This window comes from Pithys albifrons, chromosome 2 (genome assembly GCF_047495875.1).
Source record: "Pithys albifrons albifrons isolate INPA30051 chromosome 2, PitAlb_v1, whole genome shotgun sequence".
NCBI classification, from domain to species: domain Eukaryota; kingdom Metazoa; phylum Chordata; class Aves; order Passeriformes; family Thamnophilidae; genus Pithys; species Pithys albifrons.
Genome location: NC_092459.1, coordinates 102,201,238 through 102,222,423, shown reverse-complemented (window position 1 = coordinate 102,222,423; position 21,186 = coordinate 102,201,238). Strand labels below are relative to the sequence as shown.

The 21,186-nt window shown below is 38.7% G+C and overlaps 1 protein-coding gene across 2 annotated transcripts in view; it reads left to right on the top strand.

Annotated features, from left to right (window-relative positions):
• Positions 1-21,186, top strand: part of FBXO11 (F-box protein 11) — a 69,666-nt gene that overhangs the window by 25,020 nt on the left and 23,460 nt on the right. The window contains exons 2-7 of one of the 2 annotated variants that reach the window (XM_071580244.1): positions 9,562-9,689; positions 9,804-9,885; positions 15,101-15,242; positions 16,450-16,579; positions 17,612-17,695; positions 17,786-17,918. In XM_071580244.1, the coding sequence (XP_071436345.1) occupies positions 9,562-9,689; positions 9,804-9,885; positions 15,101-15,242; positions 16,450-16,579; positions 17,612-17,695; positions 17,786-17,918 (699 nt within the window). Of the gene's footprint in view, positions 1-9,561; positions 9,690-9,803; positions 9,886-15,097; positions 15,243-16,449; positions 16,580-17,611; positions 17,696-17,785; positions 17,919-21,186 lie in introns of both variants that reach the window. The other variant, XM_071580233.1, reaches the window with a different exon arrangement.

Genomic DNA, 21,186 nt, shown 5'->3' with positions numbered 1-21,186 from the left:
CTGCCTTTCCTTGTCATGATAGGCATTTCATAAACTCCTTTTTAATTCTGAATTACTAAACTAGGATTTTCCTAAGGTTCATCAAAACTACTCCTTGCCATAACAAGGTTTCAGCTGGGCCAATGTATTGATAGATGTCAGTCACTTCTGATGGAGAGTCCGCCTAAGGCAGATGGCTTTGCATGGCAAGTATCTCCAAACCTGCACTGCTCTTAGGAGCAGGAGAAACATAATTTTTTTCCTGCCTTTGTGACAACAGATTTCTCTGCTGATGTGGCTTATGGCAGAGAAATCTGTGGGAGGCTTTCATTTCCTGAAAATTTGGTGAAATGATCGTGCCCTGAGATTGTTTTATGGGGGTTATGCTTGAATAGCTGCAATAGTGTTAATCCATAATGAGACCTGTGGATTGTTTTATTACTCTTAAACTTTCCTGTCCTTTCACAGGGAGCAGTATTTCTCTTGACTTCCCATACATCACAGAAAATCTCAACAAATGCATCAGTTATGGACCATAGAAAATTTAGAGTGTAAGTTGTAGATTCATTAATGAAGTCTCAGTATTCTCCCTGAATTTACTCATCCCTATACTGTGGGTTTCCACCCAGTTTTTTCAAAGATATCAGAAACTCAACTGGATTAAAATTGTCCTGCTCATTCTTCAGTTCCAGCAGTGCTGAAGGCAGTTACTCCTGATACAGGATGAGATGAGGCTGGAAATAATTCCCGCCAAAAGTTAGTAAAACCAGGAAATTCTAATTATTTTTCTTGAGTTATTGGTTTCAAGAATATCCCAACTTAGTCTAATTAAAGCAGGTAAGCTTTTGGCTTCATAGTTCTACTCTCTGCTTATTAGAAATAATCTATCCCTGCAAATATATTTATTTTACATATGCTAATTAGAATATTTTTCTCAGGAGTTTTGGGGACTGGTTTTCATCCTGTCGGTGTCCAGCCGTTTTAATGACATCCTTGTTTGTGGAACCGAGTTATTTGGGGTTTTGTTTGGGGTGTTTGTTTTGTTGTGGTTTGTTTCTTTGTTTTGGTGATGGTTGTTTTGGGTTTTTTTTTTTTAAAGTACCAATGGCTGGTTCCACAGTTCCTCTGTGCACGTTCCTGTCGCTTTGATGTTGCAATTGGAGAATCTACAATGTCTTCCTACCTGAGAGACAGCCTTCTGATAGGGCGGGACTTCTGTAGGGAAAAAGATGAACTTTTTGTAGGCAACCGAGGGTGTGGTCACCGGGTTGCATTCTCACCTCTGTTCTTCAGGCACCTTGAAGTACTGCCTGAGCTTGAAGTGTGGGCATTCATCAGAAACATCTTTCTGGTCAGGACAAAGGGGCTACTTGAACCTTTTTCAACATGTTTTTATTTTTCTCAGTGGCTGTGCTTTTCTAATGAGACAAAAGATTCTGTATTTCAGCCAAAGAGGGAGGTGACCTTTGAGACTGCTAATTTGACTGTTCTACCAAATGAAACAATATGGCCAGGTAGAAATTTTAATTGCCCCTATTTGGAATCTTGAGTCAGTAGTCAGACAGAAAAAAACTCCATCTTACAGTAATAAGGTCTGTTTTATTTAGTATTACTCAGAAATGTAATGAGGAAAGCCTCTTAAGCACCACATAGGAAAGGCTCTTAAATAGAGTGTATTTCTGAACCTTAAAATCTACTTGGTCAGCTTTTTCACTGTAGCATCGAGGAACTGTGCAGCAAGGCCACAGCTCTGAAAGTGTTGCTTTATTAGTGAGGAATGCACCCAAAAAGGGATCCTTGTCCCTTCTCAATGAAAGACTCTCAGAGCAGAAGTCAAGCTGCCTATTAAGCAGGAAGGGAAGTTCTTTTATAAAATATTTGCAAGGCAGCCACCTGGAAATTTGTTTGTTACTTTGCTAAATGTTAGAGATGATGCTGTAATACAGTTATCAGCAGTTTGGGAAAAAATAGATGGGTTTTCCCCCCCCTTTGGCATTTTTTAAAATTACATCTCCTTATTTTAGTTCATCAGTTCTACATGGTAGTGCTGAGTGTTAGAGCTGGTTATTCTAAGAAAAAGATCTTTTTCTTCCCTCTCTAAAATGGGTTATCTGACATGTAGCTCAAGTGTGCAGGTACTCGCACAGTTATTCTGTATGTCAATTAAAAATGTGCATGTTAATGTACTTTTTTGGAAATTCAGTCTCTAGCCTGATGTTAAACACCACTTTTGGAGATGTAGTTGTGGAAAGAAACCAGAATTTTTCATCAAATCCTAGTTGCCATTTTTTACTCCTGGCTTCTGAAAAGGAAAATATTCTTCATAGTACCTGGAGGGGTTTTTAACTGGTGTTCTCACATGGGTTTTGTGCTGCATGTTTTGGATCATGAACTCTGTAGTGAATGAGGTTTAAAGAGGAGGTAAATAGCTGTTTGTGACTGTTGATAATTTTTTAAGAAATATAGGACAGGTTTTGGGCTTGCAGTAGGTTTATCTTTCCCAGTTGTCTCCTTTCACTTTGTTTTGTGGCAGCTCTAGGGACTTAAGTTTCCACCTTGCTGTGAAAGCCGTGGTTCAGCAGGCAGCATTTGGAGGGTACGAACTGACCCGACAGACCTTTAGGGAGTGTGTTTCCTCTCCCACGTGGTTTGAGTGACCTGTGTGAGGGTTGTTGTAGTCCTGAGGAGGAGGAAAGATCACACTCTTAGCATCTCATGGAAATGAACTTCCATCTAATACAAGAAATAATCTGAGCCCTAAGAAACTGACAATGTAGCTCGAAGTGGTTGCTTTTCTCCTTGCAGAAAATAGTTTATATGTGTTGTAAAACTGACATGAGCTTTTGAACAAACAGAGTTTGAGCCTCTGATCTATTCTTGCTCTTTTTAGGCCATGATGACTGCACAACCTATTTCCAAAGAGTAATAAGATGTCTCATTTGGGCACTGGTATTTAAAAGCTTAAAATACAAATTGCAAGAAGATGCTGTTTGGCTCTTGGGGTGGGGGTAGTGTGTTGGGTTTTTTTATTTTGCTCTGTACAAATACTGAGACTTTTAGCTTAGGCATAATTTTTTTCCTCTTTCAATTTAAGAAGAATTTCCATACAGGCAAAATTCGAGGTATTCCAAATAGTTTTTGTTTATTTAATAAACTGATACAAGTTACAGTAGGCTTGCATATTGTTATATACCACTGGTTTATTATAGGTAAGAAATTGTATGTATATTTAAAATATTCTGGTAGTCAGTAATGGTTATTGTGTCTAGTTGCTGCTTCCCAGAAGGCAAAATCTCTTCATTCCTCCATATGGTGTTCAGCAAGTCTGATCTTTCTGTAGTCTTTAAGAAAACATATATTTTTACTGTTAGGTCTGTCCCATTTCTCAGCTGAGTGCCTGCTGCTCTGAGTGGGGATCTGTCTTTGAATCTTTCTTCATGCAGCCTCTTCCAGTTCCAGACAGCTTTGACTCCTGACAGAGGTTCGATCCCTCTCGTTGACCAGTGCCATTAGAACTTTACAAAAATACCATCTCTTAGTTTTTATCTTTCTGTGACTTGAGTTACTTTGAATATTGCTTGGAAAATACTGCAGGGTTTCTTTCCATAATAATTAAAATATGTCACAATATTTATTAAACTCTCCTTTGTGTTAGTAGTAGATGAATTTGCTTCTTATTTTCATCCTGTGTTTTTGACATTAAACATAAAATGGAGTAGCTGTATACATGCCTCCTGCCTTTGGTTGTTTGTTTTTGTTTTGTTTTTTTTTTTTTTAATTTGTTTTTGGTTTGTTCAGAAGTTCATTTTGGAGAAGTGGAACTTGACAGTGAAGGACCACCAAAATGCTCTTACCCTGAGGACATTTTGGATCTGGGCTCAGTGAACTTTGTGTGTCATGTTTCTCCCCTCCCCCCCCCTTTTTGTTTTGTTCTTTTTTTTTTTTTTTTTGTTGGTTGGTTTGGGTGAGGGTTTTTGGGAGTCCTTTTTTTTTTTAAAAAGAAACCCAAACCCTTCCTTCATGGGAGTGGTATTCCTTGCTAGTGTTTTTCAAAAGCAACCTGAAGCTGTCCATAATTTAAACTAACCCTTAAATGGTGCCTGGAATCTATGGGAGAGCCTCCACTAGTGTGAGAAAGTTTTGCTCTGAGCTGCAGAGCAGAATGTACACTTGCTCATATCTCTCATGTTTTGGTACTGTATCCGCTTTTACGCGAGCGTCAGCCACTTGTTGGAAGTGTTTGCAAGGACACAGGATGAGTGCCAGTCACACCACTGATACATACATTTATTTAACAGCTCACTCCCAGAGACTTTGCTCCTTCAAGAAAAATGGTGGGTGAGTGAGTCTGTTCTGCTTGTTTTTTGCAGTTGGTTACAGAGATTTTAATGTTTTCTCAGTTAGTGTGTGCAAATACAGAACTCTTGCCTTGTATTTCTGTTCTGTTCTGTGCTTGGCCTTTGTTGCTGACTCGGTTGGGTGTTCCTTCCCTCTCTACTCTCTTAAACTTGTTCTCTCCTCTGTTGCAATTTTGAACTAATCCAGCAGTGAGGTAGTTGGGGCTGTCATCTCACAGGCTGGCACTGTGCCTTATCCATGTTTTGCCAAATTTATGGCAAGATTCTCTCAACCCAAAGCAAGTGAGCTGTATCAGTTCATATTTTAGTTGCTTTACTCAGATTTTCTTCTAATAATGAAGATGGACAGTATTGGGATTTTTTTTGTCTCACTAGTTTATTATTTCATTCTGAAGTTGTGCCAGTTCTTGTTAAGACACTGTGTAATGAACTCCTGTTACTGTTGAAATTTGTTTGATAGGCAAGATGAATTATGACTTCATTCAAATAGGTCAGTATGGACTAACTTTATTTTTCAGAGATGTTTTTCTAGGATCTACTCCCAGTTTGATTTTTCTTTTTTAAAACTGCTTGCTTATATTTCTCACTACTTTCTTCCTGCAGTCTGCAGGAACAATTTTCATTTGTGTCTGTCTGGAAATGTCTACCACCCCCAACACTTTGCTTCTCTTGACTACAGATCTTTCTGTTTGGTTTGTTTTGTTCCTCCTGCCCCATTTGGGAAAGGTGCAGAAAACCAGCACAAAAATGTGAAGCTGCAGAGTTAAAACTGAAGTGATTTAAACCCTGCAGGTTTGTGTATGGGCTGCGTCCCTTGAGTTCAAACCCTTTTTTCCTTTGTAACTGATGAGTCAAGGAGTTAAGGGGGGGGGGGGGGGGGGGGAAGGGAAGTTACAAAAAAAGAAAAAAAGCTTTATCAGCCTTACGGTCTTCATTTGTCATTTATATGCAAGATAACTTTTGGAAATATTACTGGAACACATGTAAGGTAGAAATGAAACTGCATCATACGCACATGTTGTGGAAAAGATGTCACCAACGTGACAGACTTTCACTTGAAGTGATCTCTGGGTTGGTTTTTCTTTTAATAAATAAATTACTTTGACAGCTCTTTGTCGCTTTTGTATAACTTAACATTTCTTCATAAAACAAAACAAGTAAAATAGTATAGTTTTGATTTGTTTTCTTTATTTGAATGTACTAACTTCCACAGCATTTGTGGAAATACAAAGCAGGCTTGAGTGATCATAGCAGTTGCCAGAGTGGCAGACTTTTCTCTTTCCCTTGTGGAAGTATTTGCCCTTACTGGTCTTTTGTGAGTCTTAAGGCTTGTAGGGTTATGGTTCAAGTTTCATGAGTTGTTTTGAAATATGAAGTGAGATAGTTCTTAATTTGAATTTAGATTTTGACCTGTCGGTGTCACAAAGTTCAAGAAACATGTTTTTGTTTGGAATTATTTCATCTTACTATACAAGATAATTGGTGTAAAATATTCAGGTAAATATTTGTTTGAGAGCAGATTCAGCTTAATTTAATCTCTTAAAAACTGCAGATGTATTTGACTTGGTTAAAACTGTGACAGCATCTGGCAATCATTTTAGCAGGTGTTTGTTTGTATGAGGATATTAATATTATACATACACTCCTCCAGATTTGTTTATTGACTTTTGTGCTTCTGCCATCAACGAATGTGATTATAGTGCTTTTAATGTTTGTTTAGTTGATTCTGTTACACTTTAAGGTTTTCCCAAATTTTTTTGAGGCACTGAAGTTCTGTGTTTTAAAATAGATTTTTCTGCTTTAAGGCAGATATATGCTGGTTTTAGGGAAGGATTTTCAAAATAGAGCTTTCGAAGTTGTCAGTTTTAACAGTCTGCTTGCTCAGGGAAGGGCGATGTGCAGTGTTGAGGAAACAGCACTTTGTGAGCAGCATTTCTCTGGAGGTTCCCCCATAGCTGGTTTAGTCTGTTCAGAGCTTGCCGGGAGCATTTGGAAGGCCAAAAACAAGCACTGAGGCTACTGCTGTAAAGGAGTACTCAAGACCTTCAAGTTTCCTGGTGATATTTCACTTGGCATTCACAGGCTGCATTTGGAAAAACATGATCAGTTGTTCCTGAAGTGTCAGAAATCATGTGTGTAGAAGCCCCTCAGAAATGTGGGAGAAACTACTGGTGGGAAAGATGCCATCCAGCTCCCCTGGCTGTGGTTGACCTTCCGTCACCATGTCACCTGTGCAGGTGGTATGTCAGCCTGTTGGCAGGTTGGTGGCAGGGCCAGGCCGGAGGACTGTGAGTCCTGAGGCCCCAACTCTGATCCCTGAGAGCTGCTCTTACAGTGAGCGAGCCTCTGTCACCGTGTGTTCTGTGCCCAGGGCTGGCACTGCTCAGCAGTGACGGGCACCTTTCTGCTTCCCACAATGCTGCATGAGTTCCCTGCTTTCCCTTGGAACCCTTCCCTCATCTTCCTTACTCAAATGGAAGAAGAAAGATTTTAATTCTTTGGATACTTGCTGTGAATGTGAGTGAATGTGTGCATATCCCTTAATGTCATCTGTGCTAGAAAAGTGATCTTGGAGTGGGATTCCTGCCACCCTTCTAAAAACTCTGCAAGAAAATGAATACATTTCCCTTTTGTTTAGCTATTCCTTCAGTGTTTCAGCTGAGCTGACCTTTACTTCCATTTTCCTCCACAGACTTCAGCCTTTCCAGCAATAATATGTTTTGTCCTTTGTGGCCTCCATGGGTTTAGTTCTGAAGACCTGATTGAAGTTTAGCTGTGCCCTTTTCATCACCTATTGAGAGATCAAAATTCTGTGCTTTGATTTTTATTTTTCTTTTGTCCTGTTATCTTAGGATGCTTTTGCTGTTCCACATGGCAATTTTGAGCTATTGCACTGACCATCCAGAACAGAAGGAAAACCCCAGCTGTTCTGACAGTCATCTTGTGTCTTTAATGCAAAATAGGGGAGCAGTGGGGGCTTGAAGATAAAGCACTCAAAGTCCCTGGGTAGCTTCTGCGGGATATTTGCAACAGAAATCGTAGTTACTGTATCAATTCTAAGATAGAAGCAAGGGGTGCAGAGTAGATCTGTGCAGCAAGGTTTGAGTAGGTTTGGGTGTTTTGCCATGAGAGGGCCTTGGTAGTGCCTGAATTCTTCCTGGCAGCACCTGCTTCACACCCACTGCTTTTTCTTGCTCTGGTGTGCCAGGGACAGCTTCAGTCTTCTGCCTGCTGATACCGCGTTAAATTGATAGGATGTTTTTGATCAGAGATGAAAAGAAACAGGTAAAACCAGGCAACTGCATCATGAGTGTGGAGTGATCTGCTCTGAGGTCAGTAACCTCCCACAGACAGGCACACGATGCCAGCGCTGGGCCAGACACTCCTTCACAAGAAAACACTGATGTTCATCATCAGTGTTCTTTAGATTTTCTTTTTACGTAATTGATAAATACTTATCATTCTGAGGTAGAGAAGTGTTCATTCGCTAGTGAGGTGTGCCCTGTAAGCAGCAGACAGGGACAGGGAGCCATCTGCTTCTTGCTGAAGTTACGGGGGTGTCTCTGTTTTGAAAGGTGGTGGTTCTTGGTAAAAGTTTCGCTGTTCACTTATGCCCTTAAAACCTTGTGCTGTTGCTGCAAAAAGGATGGTGGTTCTTCCCCGTTCTGTGGTCCTGCCCCCATCATGGCTGTGCTGAACAGGACCAGCTGCTGGGCTGGCCAAAGGCTAATCACAGAGGCACTTCTTGCAGGTTAATTTCCAGGTGGATTAATGAGCACAGGAAGCTCTCCTGGATTTCTTTGAGCTTGTCTGTGTGAAGCTGCACACACACCACCAGCAAACTCCATTTTTCTGCCAGGTTCTGCCCTCTATTAGATGTTCTGGCTCTATTGTGATCTGTTACAGTACATGGCAAGGTTCCAATTTATAAATATCTGCTAAGGAACAGAAAAAATGGGACCAGAAGAGAGCAAGAGGACACTGAAAAAGTGGGTTTGGGGTTTTTTTCAGAAGTTTGTTGGTTATGGTGGTCTGTGTAATCCAGTTTTGTAATTAATGTAAAAATAAACCTAAAACCCCTTAGGAAGATAATGAGATTAAGATTTTGAAATGTAAAAGAGTCTCTTTAGAGTTGCATTTCTTAGTGTTTTAAACAAAATAGTTTAATATTGAAAGGGTAGAGGAGTTTTATGGTGGGATGTTGGGGGCATTTTTGTGGCTTTTTTGTTTTTGAACATCAGTCTCCCTTCAACCTAATATATTTTTGAAAACTGCTGGGCATTACCTTTTTGGTGATCCCTTCCATATCACATTTCCCCCAGTTTAGAGAATGATAAAGCAGTTAAAATTCAATCCAAAATTCTTTTCTCACAGTTAAGCATTGCAGAAAGTATACCTATTACTTGAGTTGGCTTAAATTTATTTTCTTGAGATTCTTTGTTTTGGCATTTTAAAAATTCTTGTATCTTTATAATGTAATGCCAGTTATAGGGCATGCAGTGATAGGTGATGATTCCTTGCTTGTTTCAAGTATGTTCCATAAATATATGAACTGGGAAAATTGAAAGTAGTGAATCAAAAATTTCAAAATTATTCTCATCACACTTTCTGTCCTTCTCTTTTAAAAGGTCAGGGAGAAAACATGCTCTTAGTTTTCTAAGTATGATTTAGGTGAAGAGAATGTATGTATTTAAAGCTACCTCCATTTTACAGAAGGTTCTGAATGCTGTCCTGTGCTATACTTGAAGTGTTTGAGGAAAATTCTGCCTTGAGTTTTGTGTTGAATGCCACGGTTACTAAAGAATTTCTTGATAACATCTAGTTAATAATTGAAACTCCAGTGTTCCTTTTTCTGCTGATAGGTGAAAAATTGGCGGTAACGAGGGGATTGAATTAGCATGGTAAATTAAGTGCTCACAGAGAAACCAAAAGCCCAGGGTTTTGGTTGTTTGGTTTTTCTTAAGCAGCTTTTGATGTAGGTGATGTGTACATGTGGAGAGCATAAGTTACTTCGTATCTACTTTCTTATGTAGTTTTATGTATGCTGTGTATATTCTGATTTATTTTTTTTTTTACTAGGAGTTCTGTGTTCTCTCGCACTTCCTCCCCACCCTCCTGACTTTGTACTTGTCTGAGAATTTCTGAAGGGTTTTCATGGTATAAAACAAAACTAAAGTTCCAATTATCAATTTTTTCCTTTATTTTTTTGTTTGTTTGTTTACAGATGATGATGTACCTGCAGATATGGTTGCAGAAGAATCAGGTCCTGGTGCACAAAATAGTCCATACCAACTTCGCAGAAAAACTCTTCTACCTAAAAGAACAGCTTGCCCTACAAAGAGCAGTATGGAGGTAACTTCCTTGTTTTTAACTGTAAAGGAAATATTACAGATTCAAGAACACAAAACTAATATTTTTTGTAAGTTACCTGATGAGTGAACTAATGTGTACTTATTTCACTAAAAGGGTGCCTCCACTTCAGCTACTGAAAACTTTGGTCACCGAGCAAAACGTGCTAGAGTATCTGGAAAGTCACAGGATTTATCAGGTAATAACTTTTGTACAAAAAAAGGAGTGAGGGAGAAGGACATTTTGGTTTCACACACACCCCTGAGCTTACCGTACCTTCCTGTTCTCCAACTAAGAAACAGTAGTGAAAAAAACCCACAACTGCAAGCTTGTTCTGAACGTCAAATTTGGAAACGTGATTTTAATCAGAATTTTTAGAATCCGATTCTTTAGTCAGTCTGTCTTTGTCTGCTTCACTGCAGGCATGTTTTGGTTGTTTTTATTCTCCTCACAGTGCTGCGTAGTTGTATCTAAGCTACTGTTAGGAACAGTAAGACTGCAATGGTGCCTTATTTACCATTTCTCATATTGGTGGTATTGTTTCAGTGTATTGTTTAGAGGTAGTTTTGATATGTCGTTGTTGGAGAGATTTTGTGTGTTTGTAACAAAAATACCCTTATACCTGTTTATGTGTGTATGAGCTTTTGCACACAGCTACAGTTTATGGACATTGTATCATAAGCACATGTGCAATACCTGTGCATGTAATTGTTGTGTATTTTGTATGCACACACATCACAGATACAGGCACACATACTCTACTTTTTTCTATGTAGTTTTTCAGTCTTTGCTTCTGTTCGTTCCTTTTTGATTCCTCAAACATTCTTTAGTTGCAGGAGATCTGCTTTCATTTTTCCCTGGAAAATGAACACCAACACTTGCCAACTCCCATTGATGTGGTTGCTGTTTCTTGTTGTTTTTTCTTTAGTCCATGTCTCCCTTAATGTTGTGAGTTAAAACTGAGCAGCTGGCTCAAGACTTTGGTCTGTTTTCATTGCCTTTCTGCTCTTCCTGGCTTCTCAACTTTTCCATAGTGTAGATTTTATCTTTCAAGCTCTGTACTTTCCCCCTCTGTTTTATTATGCCTCTCTTTGGTAAACTTAATTTCAGCAGCTGTTAAAGAACCCCTCAGATTTATATCCTTGAAACAGCCAGAACCAATTGGACATCAGCCTGTGTCTTCATTTTCTGATTTGCCATCTGAAGCATTGTGCAAAGTCTTTTTGCACAGACTGTTTCTCTTGTCAGTTCTTTGGTTTTTTTCCATGTCATTCATTTTCTTGCCGTGTTTTTCACCGTGCTTTTACTTGCCTCCTTGCTTTAGTGGAGGTGTGTAGCTTTGCTCAAGTTCTGTGGTACGATTTCACAATGTGAGTGACACCGATTTCCAAAAGAATTCTCCACGCTTTTGCAGTGCATTCTTGAGCTCGTGTGGGGAAAGTGCAGGGATTGTGGAGGCTTCTCCAGCATGGAATTAACAGAGGAATTGTAAACAGTGATTTTACAATTGTACTCTTTAAGATTGTATTCAAACCCGTCCACAATTTAACAAGGGAGTGTCCTCCTCAACCCATTTTGTATCAATCTCTTTCCCAGTACACATGATGTTGGGTTTTTTTTTAATTCTTCTTGAGTTTCTGGGAGTATTGATTGTGATGAGATTTATTTTAATGCACAGTCCTCTTCCTCCCTGTTTTTTGCTGGCATAGGTAATGATGGCTGTTGGAAGTGAGTTGTAAGCATGAGATAATCTGGATTCTTAGCAGTGGACATTGTCATCTGGGATGTACAGTTCTTTATTTCAGAACTATAGGCAGAATGAATCCATGGGACTAGAAATAAAGGGAAATGTCTTGGTGGAAAACCATTCCTTGTTGTATGGACTCTTGAGGAAAATTTGGTGGAGTTGAAAGAGAAATGCCAGTCAGTTGAAGTTTCCAACTGGAGTGGAGCCAGTAGTTTGAAAACAAGACTATTCCTTATTTTAATACTCATTGCAGATTTAGTTCTGCTCGGAATGTTCTATTTTAGATGTATCTTTTCACTGAAGTCTGGATTTGCAGTACATATGAGACTGTAGGTTACTGGATCACTCATTGATTGTTCTGTACATCAGGAACATGCATAACTCATAGTTTACAGAACTTACTGACTTTTTAAATTTATTTTTCTCTTTTCCTATTGATTTATAAGATATTTTTCCAAAAACAATACATACTACATTTCTGACATATTTCTGCTTCTTAACAAGAAAAAATGTTTTACTGAATACCAGCTTATGGAGTAAAACATATTTGTCTCCATTTTCTGCACGAATGGACAAAAAAGGTACCCATACAAGACATAGTTTGCCATTTGGGATTCTTAGGATGGTGTTCTTGCTCTTTGTACAAAGAAGGGAATTCACTTTCAGGCAGCTTTCCCTGCCCTTTGTCTTGGTATTACTCTGCTAGTTCTAAATAATAAAACTGAAACTGAATTAGTTTCACACATATCCTGTGGAAACAGAATGACATAACCAGATGTGTTTCTATTTTTCAGTTGTGCAGTACATTAATGCCTGCTAAATCAAATAGTTCAACTGTCAGCTTATGTTAGAGCAAAGATAAACATCGGTGATGACCTCTTGCACTTTGTTTTTGTTCTTGTCTGGTTCTGACACTTCTTTGAAAGACTGGAGTTTTTGAGGATTTTGTTGTTGCCTTTTTTTTAATGAATATGCATTTTGTACTTAACCTTCACTTTGTCAATAGGCGTAAAACTGTCAGGAATAGGAGCATGTTAATGTTTCTGATCTGGGGGCCAGACAAGCCTTTAAAATGGTTTTGGCTTATTATTGTAGACTGAGAGGAAGAACACAGTGATTGCATCCTTGCTTTGACACGTTACTGAAAGATACCAAAGATGTAAAGTGTGGATTTATAGAACAAAAGCATGTAGTTCTCTCTTGGATGCAGAGGAAAGTTAAGTCTTAACATTAAGAAGCAATTCAGCTTTTTCAGGTTTTACTGGAGAATTTCACCTAGTAATCACTGTATCAGTGATTTGAGTGGAGAAATTTTAAATCAAGCCCTGCTTAATTGAGCAGAAGGGCAATTTAAGTTAAATTGCTGAGTTCTGGAGGATTTTGGATAAAGCTGAGTGAGGGCAACAAACACCTGTATCATCATTATCTTCTTTTTGAAATCAGTACCCAAGTTTCCAAGTAAATACAGCTTGAAAAATTGCATTAGGTGAGGGAGCTTACTGAGGCTTTTAAGATATTTTTTTTTATTTCGGGAAATGTTTTGATCTTTCAGAATTGCTCCTTGTCCCTTGCAGCAAGGAGATACATCTGGATTTCAATTTTCATTTTGAGATGGGGCTTAGGGAGAAAAACAGTAGTATGAACTTTGGAGCAATGGGAGGCACCAGACTAGTGACCTTCTCTCTTCAATAAAAAATTATTCAAAGTCCTGATATATATATAAACTTACAGGAAGGAAAAATCTGCGGTCTTTTTATGGAAGTAACCGATAATCTTGGGAAGAAGATCAAATTATATGCCTGAGGGGTTTGTATGTTAAAAGAAGAAGACAGGTCATGGAAGACTTGGGAGGATTTACTGCCTTGGCATTCGCAGTTTCACATTTCAGCTTTCAATAAGACAGTAGGAGACTCTCTACATCTGACTGGAAAGCTACCAGAAAAAAGATAAATTCAGAAGCAATGTCTGGATATTCATTCCCATCTCCTTTCTTTTGTCCCATGCTAGCACTTCTGTAGCTTGCACTGAACTACAACAGAGAGCTGATCATAAAAAAATCAGTTTGTAGGAGCATGGGGATAACTATGGGAGCAAGTAGCTGTGGATGTGTGGAATGATGGCACCACTTTGGTGCACCATAGATTTTTGTTGGATTGAAGTGCTGTGTACCTGCAGTTTGGCTGTAAGCTCTGATACTGCTGCAAGCAGCTGTCAACTGCATAAATGCCCTTCTGGCGTCTTAGAGGGAAATCAGTATTTGGGAATCGCTAAAGGAACATTCATATGATGATGCAACAAAGAAGGAGTTCAGGGAAAGGCACTGCAAACTCAGTAATATTTCAGAATTTCTATTCCCTGGTCTGACAGGAGATTGTAAGCATGACAGCCTCAGGAAACAGTTCTAATTGGTTCTCTCACAGTACCCAGGTTCTGGTGGTGTGGTCTGCAGACCACAGGTGAGCATCTTCATAAAGCCACAGTTCTTTTCTCTCTTATAGCTGGAAATAATGTATTTATTTGTGCTGCTTTTTCCAGGCAAGTCCTGCATTGCTTGTTTTTTTCCCTTTTGTTTTTCTCTCACATTTAGTAAGTCATCTTTCTTAAGCTCACTTGGGTAGTCTTCCTGTAGTAGCCAAAACCGCAATCTATAGATCCTTAGGTTTCAGATGTTGTAGGAGAAAATAGGTACTGCAAGAAGCATTACACGGATGTAACTGTGCTATGAATTTAGCAGGTGGGAGCTTTTAACCCCTTGCAAACAAATCCTCTAAACTTTGGCAGCCATTCTGTGTGGCTCTGCCTTTAGGATCATAGAAAGGATCCTAAAGGCATTGACCAAACAAGTGACCTAAGCAGGCAGACCTCGCCTGCTTTGGGGATAACCTGCCACAGAAGGGCCTTGTGAGAACACAAACTACAGGTGGGAGTTTCCCAAAGGAGCTGTTGTGTGTGGAGTGCCTGTGTGTCCAAGAGCAGGGGTTTACTGCAGTGCAGTCTTGTCTCCACACAGTGACGTGGAAATGCCAGTTTCTTCACCCGCTCTGAAGAAACACATCTGACAAGACTAACACTTCTTCTGGTTTAGATTTTTCATAAAGAAAAAAAAAGGCATAAATAGGAGTAGGAGGAGACTTTGGAATTGTTTCTGGGTATTGGTTTGCCACATCCCAGATGTCCTCTTTCCCTAATGTGTTCATTGTGGGAGAACAAGGAGGTTTTACTAGTAGTTTTTCCAGACAGTGATTATTTCTGAGTAAATTCTTTTGTGTTTGAAAGCATTTGCAGAGAGATTTTGGCTTTGGGACTGCATTATTATTATCATATGGATAATGTGGGTTAATTGAACTACAATGAAGTTAATAGGAGTGAGCACCCAGTATATCTGGAACATGCACAGTAGCCTATTTAACATCTGCAGTCATCTGCAGAGTGATTCCTCCAATAGAAAAGGTGAACTAAAATGTTTGGAAAGTGGACTTGAAGTCTGTAACTTCTACTGGATTTTTTGCCTTCAGATTGAGGAGAAACATGCTTTAAAAAGCTATTTTGACATAATTGGCATTTTGAATGAGAATCTTTCAAATGACAAGTTGGTAATCTATTTCAGTTAGAATTTGGGCTGGTTAAATATGTCAATAATCTTATATTGATTACTGTTTAATAGCAGCACCTGCAGAACAATACCTTCAGGAGAAGTTGCCAGATGAAGTGGTTCTAAAGATCTTCTCCTACCTGCTGGAGCAGGATCTTTGTAGAGCAGCTTGTGTGTGTAAACGCTTCAGTGAGCTGGCTAATGATCCAATTTTGTGGTAAGTGAAAAGCTATTCCTCATTATCTTCAGAAATACTAAATGTGCTGCTCAAGATGCTAGTACAATAGAAAAATCGAAATGTTGATTACAATTAGTTGAGTTAAAGCCAATTGTATTTTAGTATGTCTGGTTTAGTTAAGCATTAGTGTAGATACTAGTTAAACAATGTTCTAAAGAAGTCAATTCCTTGAGCAGCCATTCCTTTCCCTCCTTAGCCCTTTGGACACTGCAGTGGGGATCGTGTTACTTGAGGCAAAAGAAACAAAACATTTATTAACGTTACATGCAAGCTAGTATTACTCGGATGGGGTTTTTTGTTTGATTTGATTTTTTGTTTCTTTTGTTTAATGGATGGATGCTTGGGCTGTTTTCCCCCATTTGAATCCACCCTTCCCCTGGGTTATGAAGAGTTTGAATAAATGGGATCTACATTTGTATTTTTTATAATGAAAAAATAACATGTTTCTTAGGCTGCGTTTTTAAAAATAAAGACTAAAAGAAAAAGAATAAAATGACATCACAAAAATGTTCCCTTTTTCTGTTCTAGAGGTAGCTTTGGGGATGTCTTGTCAGATGAATTACAACTTCTGAGGTTCAGTGCCATCCTCTAAGTCTGGGCTTGGTATCAGCAGGCTCAGACACTGCAATTACTTGCATTCTGGCACTAATCAAAAGAATCCAACTGCTGTGTGCCATTTTCTTCTTTTTAAACCACTGTAATTTGTTCGCTGATGAACTCCTTTTGGAATACAGTGCATCATTTGTTCTCTGTGAATGCGTTTTTCAGTCTTTTTTTGGCAAGGTGAGGAAGAGGTGGTGGCACACTTGGTTTTAAGTTTGTTATTCTTGTGCTACTAGCTTTTTTAAGTGTTAAAGCAATGCTGTAGTTAATATACAATTAGACTGATTTCACAAATACTGTAACTAACTACTTGAGTTTCGTCATGAAAATTGCACATTGAGAACTTTTTCACTTGGATCATAAAACACATCAAAATTTTTCTCAGAAAAGGTCTAAAGTCAGTGCAACAGAAAAATTGTTTTGGAGGTGTTTAAGTTGTGGGCAGTGATCTTGGTACAATCTGCTGTCAGACTGGCAAATACGGTTGGAAAAAAAATCAGGTTTTAACTCTTGCTGTTACATTAAAATGGCAGATTAATCAGAAATGCATTCATTTTCTTTTCTACTTGGTGCTTCTGCTCAGGAAAAGATTGTATATGGAAGTGTTTGAGTACACTCGTCCAATGATGCATCCTGAACCTGGTAAATTTTATCAGATTAATCCAGAAGAATATGAACATCCCAATCCCTGGAAAGAAAGCTTCCAGCAACTGGTAACAGTAGTATTTGTTTATATTCAAATTTACAGATGTTTATAAAAGTAAAAAACCCAGATTCTGCAGTGGGACTGACCATAGTGATTAACTTGGGTTCAGACTTTAAATAAGGTGATGCGACTGAGCAGGCGGGGATAGATCCTTGTGGTGTTAAGCAGTAGGGGGACATCTGAGTTATTTCCTGTTGTGAGGCACATTTTAGGGAGACACAGCATGGTAAAGCACTTGAGCATCAAGCTCTTTTGTCTTGGGTTTTCTTTGGTTTTTGCATCACTGAAATTCTGTGTGAAAGATTGTCATGGTCTGTGGCTGGCAAATAAACTGCAAATACATTGTTATTATCATATGTCACTAAACCAGTGTGTGTGCTGGTTATCAGATTTGTGTGCATCTCCATCCAATAAACCAAATAGTACATTGGTAATATCACTTGGGCTTAAATAGTGATTCACAGTGACTGGAGCCGAATGATTTATCTTTGAGGCATGTGATTTAAGCTCTAATGCGAAGTTTCCGAGGTATTGTAGGAATGGCTGGGCACAATATTTGTAAAACATAAGTAAGAAATATCAGGGTGAGTGTATCATACAATGGTGTGTGTAATTGGTTAATAAAATTCAGAAGTTTGTTGAGGAGAAATGCTTGACTTGGCATCTTTGTCTATTCAATTGCAAGTGAAGGGATAGGGTTCTCTTTTCCTCACCACAAAAATGCAGTTAGTTTTGTGGAAAATCAATACATGGATGTAAAAACAGCTGTTGTGAAGTGCATAAGGTGTTTGAAGCTTTTCAGCAAGTTTCAGGGCTCCTGTCTGTGTAAGGACGTTGGTCTGGTGGTTTAGTTGGTCGCTCCCTTAGACTCAGACCGTTTTTGGTGTTGCTATCTTGAATTGTGTGCCTAATAATGGGACATCAGTATGTGATCCTTACTACTTGAAACAAACTGCTATTGGCAAATGGCTTGTTAATTAGGGGGATTAGTAGACCCACCTGTCTGCAGGCTTATTACAAACTCTTTTCCTTGTTTCAGTACAAAGGAGCACATGTAAAGCCAGGTTTTGCTGAACACTTCTACAGTAATCCTGCAAGATACAAAGGAAGAGAAAATATGTTGGTACGTTTCTAAAGCAGTTCTTAAGAATAGTTATATATTTGTATTCAAATGGAAATGGATGTTTCTCTAAACTTATCCCTTTTCTTCTAGTATTACGATACTATTGAGGATGCTCTGGGCGGAGTTCAAGAAGCTCATTTTGATGGACTTATCTTTGTTCACTCTGGTATATATACTGATGAATGGATATATATAGAATCTCCAATCACCATGATCGGTGCAGGTATTATTTGAGAGCATTCTTGTCTCAAATTTGTGTTAATTAGTACATTAATTAGGAAGATAATCTGATGTATTAAATAGCCTGCTAAATACATATTTTTTTGCACAAATGTCACTAACTGAAAAATAGCTGATGGTTCAGACTGAAGTACTTACCATTGTCTGCTTGTTAGTTCTTGGAATAACTTACTTATCTTTTTATTTCATTGGGAGAAAAATCCTCTGATTCTGTGAATTCTGAATTTTTGAGGTAATATATTCAGTGTTATGATTGCAGCAGAAATTTTCAGGTGGTTCTTAGGAAATTTTTACACATATCTATATATCTGTATCCCATCTCCAGAGTAGAAACCAACAATGGGAACAAGCCCAGATTAGTATGTCTCATTTTCTTCATCATCATAATTCCGTCTTGAGGAAGGAAATGAGACAACAGAAAGATTCTAAGACTGGAAGATCTTACTCTGTTTGTCTCCCAATTGTTCCTCTAAAGGAGAATCTTTATGTAGAAGGAAATAAGACTTGCAGATTAGGAAAGGTTTATAAGGTCAATATAAGATAATACACCTGGCTGCAAGTTGCAGTACTTGTGGAGCTGTTTGCTTTTCCTGTCACTACTGTGAACATGCTAATTTCAGTATCACAATAACTGGTAGAAATTTAGGCTGTATTAGTGTCTGGTAGAGATCTTGATTAAAGGGTCTTGGACTGCTTGCTCCTCTGGTGACCCTGGAGTGAATTGCCTGCTGTTTGCTTTTTCTGGAATGTTCTCCGTTTGTGTTGGCTTGATTGGTTTTATGGGTTGTGGATTTTTTGGGGGGGGAGGTGGTATATTTGGGGTTGTTTGTTTGTTAGGTTAGGGGTTTGGGTTGTTTTGGTGGGTGTGTTTTGTGTGTGTGCTTTGTTTTTTTCTTCGTTTTGAAAAGTCCCTCTTTTTGGGTGTTTATCTGTTCTCCATACCAAGTGTTTTGTCCCTGAGTGAGGCTGTTCTGGCAATTCTCCTGGGTTTTGCAGCCTTGCCAGTGAGAGTGGCTCTGAGCAATGCTGTCAGATTGTTGCAGTGTTATTCCTAAAACTTGCCCCTCCAGATCCACAAGATGTGGCTGTGTTAAGTGTGTTAGTTTGTCAGTTCATGACTATATATCTGAAGGCAACATTCTGAACATCCCTACTTACAGTGCTTTGGTTTGTTTTGTGGAGAGGTTTTTGAGCACAAAAGGCATTCCTTTTGGATGAGACCAATTTAAGAGATGTGTTCCTGGAATGCTCTTACTTCACTCTAGTAGCCATTGTACATTCAGCCAGAGGGACTGGGATAGGACTAGTCCAAAGTCAGTCAGTCACTTCTGCCTTCCCTGGCCTGCAATGTGGGTGGTGTGGATGTTCGATCCTCAGCACTATTTCGCTCTGTAGTACCACTCCTGTGGGGCTGCAGTGCTTGTTAATGGAGACATGGCCATAGACAAATAACAGAATGCTCCAGCTTGTTTCAGATAGGGGATGACACTAATAGATGCCAGTACAAACAAAGCAAGTCATATGCATGAGGTTTCCAGAAGAAACTGGATCAGCACTGTCCTAAGATACAAAACTTCTCAGTTACTTCATGACATTTGAAACAGCATCTTTGATAACTGGTTAAATTTCTGCATGTTCTCTGGCTCCGTTTAAGTTTTGAAAGGCCCTCTCCTTTCCCTTCCACTTGAATTCACCTAAGTTATTCAGAAAAACAGTTATCTTAACTACAGTCCTTTAAAAGCCAGGGATCTGCATTGTGTATTTTTGTAACAGAATAGCTGTCCTGGGGAACAAAACCTCCAAGAGGAATCCAGAAATGCTAGATGTATTTATATTTCAGTTTTTGGCACTGCTGACTCCAGTTCCTCAGACTTTCTCCACTGTATGGTGAGTGACATTGTAGAGAGAGTCAATTTTCATTTGTCTGGAAAAGAAAACAAATTAAAGTGAACCACTAAGCCTTGGAGAACTACCTCTTCTCTGTTCAGTCTGGCATGCTTTTCAGAATGGTAGGATTAAGACAGCACCAAATTTCCCTGCAGTTCTACTCAGATTTCTTTAATAGTTTCTTTTGCTGACTTCTGAAGAAACACATCATTATTAGAAAGGCAGCTTAACTTACCTTGAGCTCGCAGGGAGCTTCTGCTTTCACACCTAAGCAAAATGTTCTTACAGAGTAATGCCTGATATCCTAAGTTTGTTGTTCTGTTTAATTTTGGGGTTAATTATTTCTTCCCTTAAATCCAGGTGAAGGAGTTGGTTCAGAAGGAAGCCTTTGTGGGTATTGTTAGTACTGTGGAACTGTCAAGTAAGAAGCAAGAATAGGGGTTTTGTAAGGAATTGTTTGCATCTTGTTAAATGGACAGAAATACCTACGCATTTCTTAAAAGAATTCTATTTTCCAGAGTTGGGGAGGGGTTGTGTGTTCCCCGCAGGAATATCCATAGAGTGCTCATCTCACTCAAGACACAAAGTCTCTCAATGACCTGAATTTCAGCTGTTGTACAGACCATGTATCCTAATGTGAGACTGTTCACTAAGTGTGTGTGATTTTCTGTACTTTAGGAGATACAGCTTTCTTTTTTTATGTCCCTTTTATTTTTATTTGACTTAAATAATGTGCAAGTAAGTGAAAAGGAATTATCAAAGGATTTTTTCAATCAAGAAAAAGACTAGTAAAAACAATTAACTATTATTGTAATTTTAAGGGTGAAAAAATATAAAATTGTAAGACTACGATAATTGTGTATATTTTTACTTCAGACTGCAAGAGTAGTTTCACGTGCCTGAGCTTTTCTTTAAATACCCATTCTGCATCTTTGAATTGCAAGTTGCATTTTGGACTAGTTTAGAGCTGTGTCTTTTGCTGTAGATTTTGCAGACTGCAAGATCTAGAAGGGTATGTGCCCTTTTTACCAAAGTTGAGCAGGGTTGCAGTTATTTCCTGTAGAATGTAGTGGGTTTTCTTTTAATGCACTGAAAAGTGAAATCATTTTGAAGAATTAAAGAATTATGAGGCAACATCCTGTTAATTTATAATTCTTTAGGCAGTCCCTGTATTGTAGGCTTTTGTTACATTATTTCTAAATGATCCATTTTGGTCCTTAGGCTGAGTGTGAATTCCGAACCCATGGAACACAACTCCCTTATACTTCAGCAAACAGACCTCTTGGGAGCTGTGTTTAGCTTGGGAACAAAATTAGTGGCTCTTTTCTTCCTTTTCTGATTCTTATTCTGGTTTATTTTTTCTG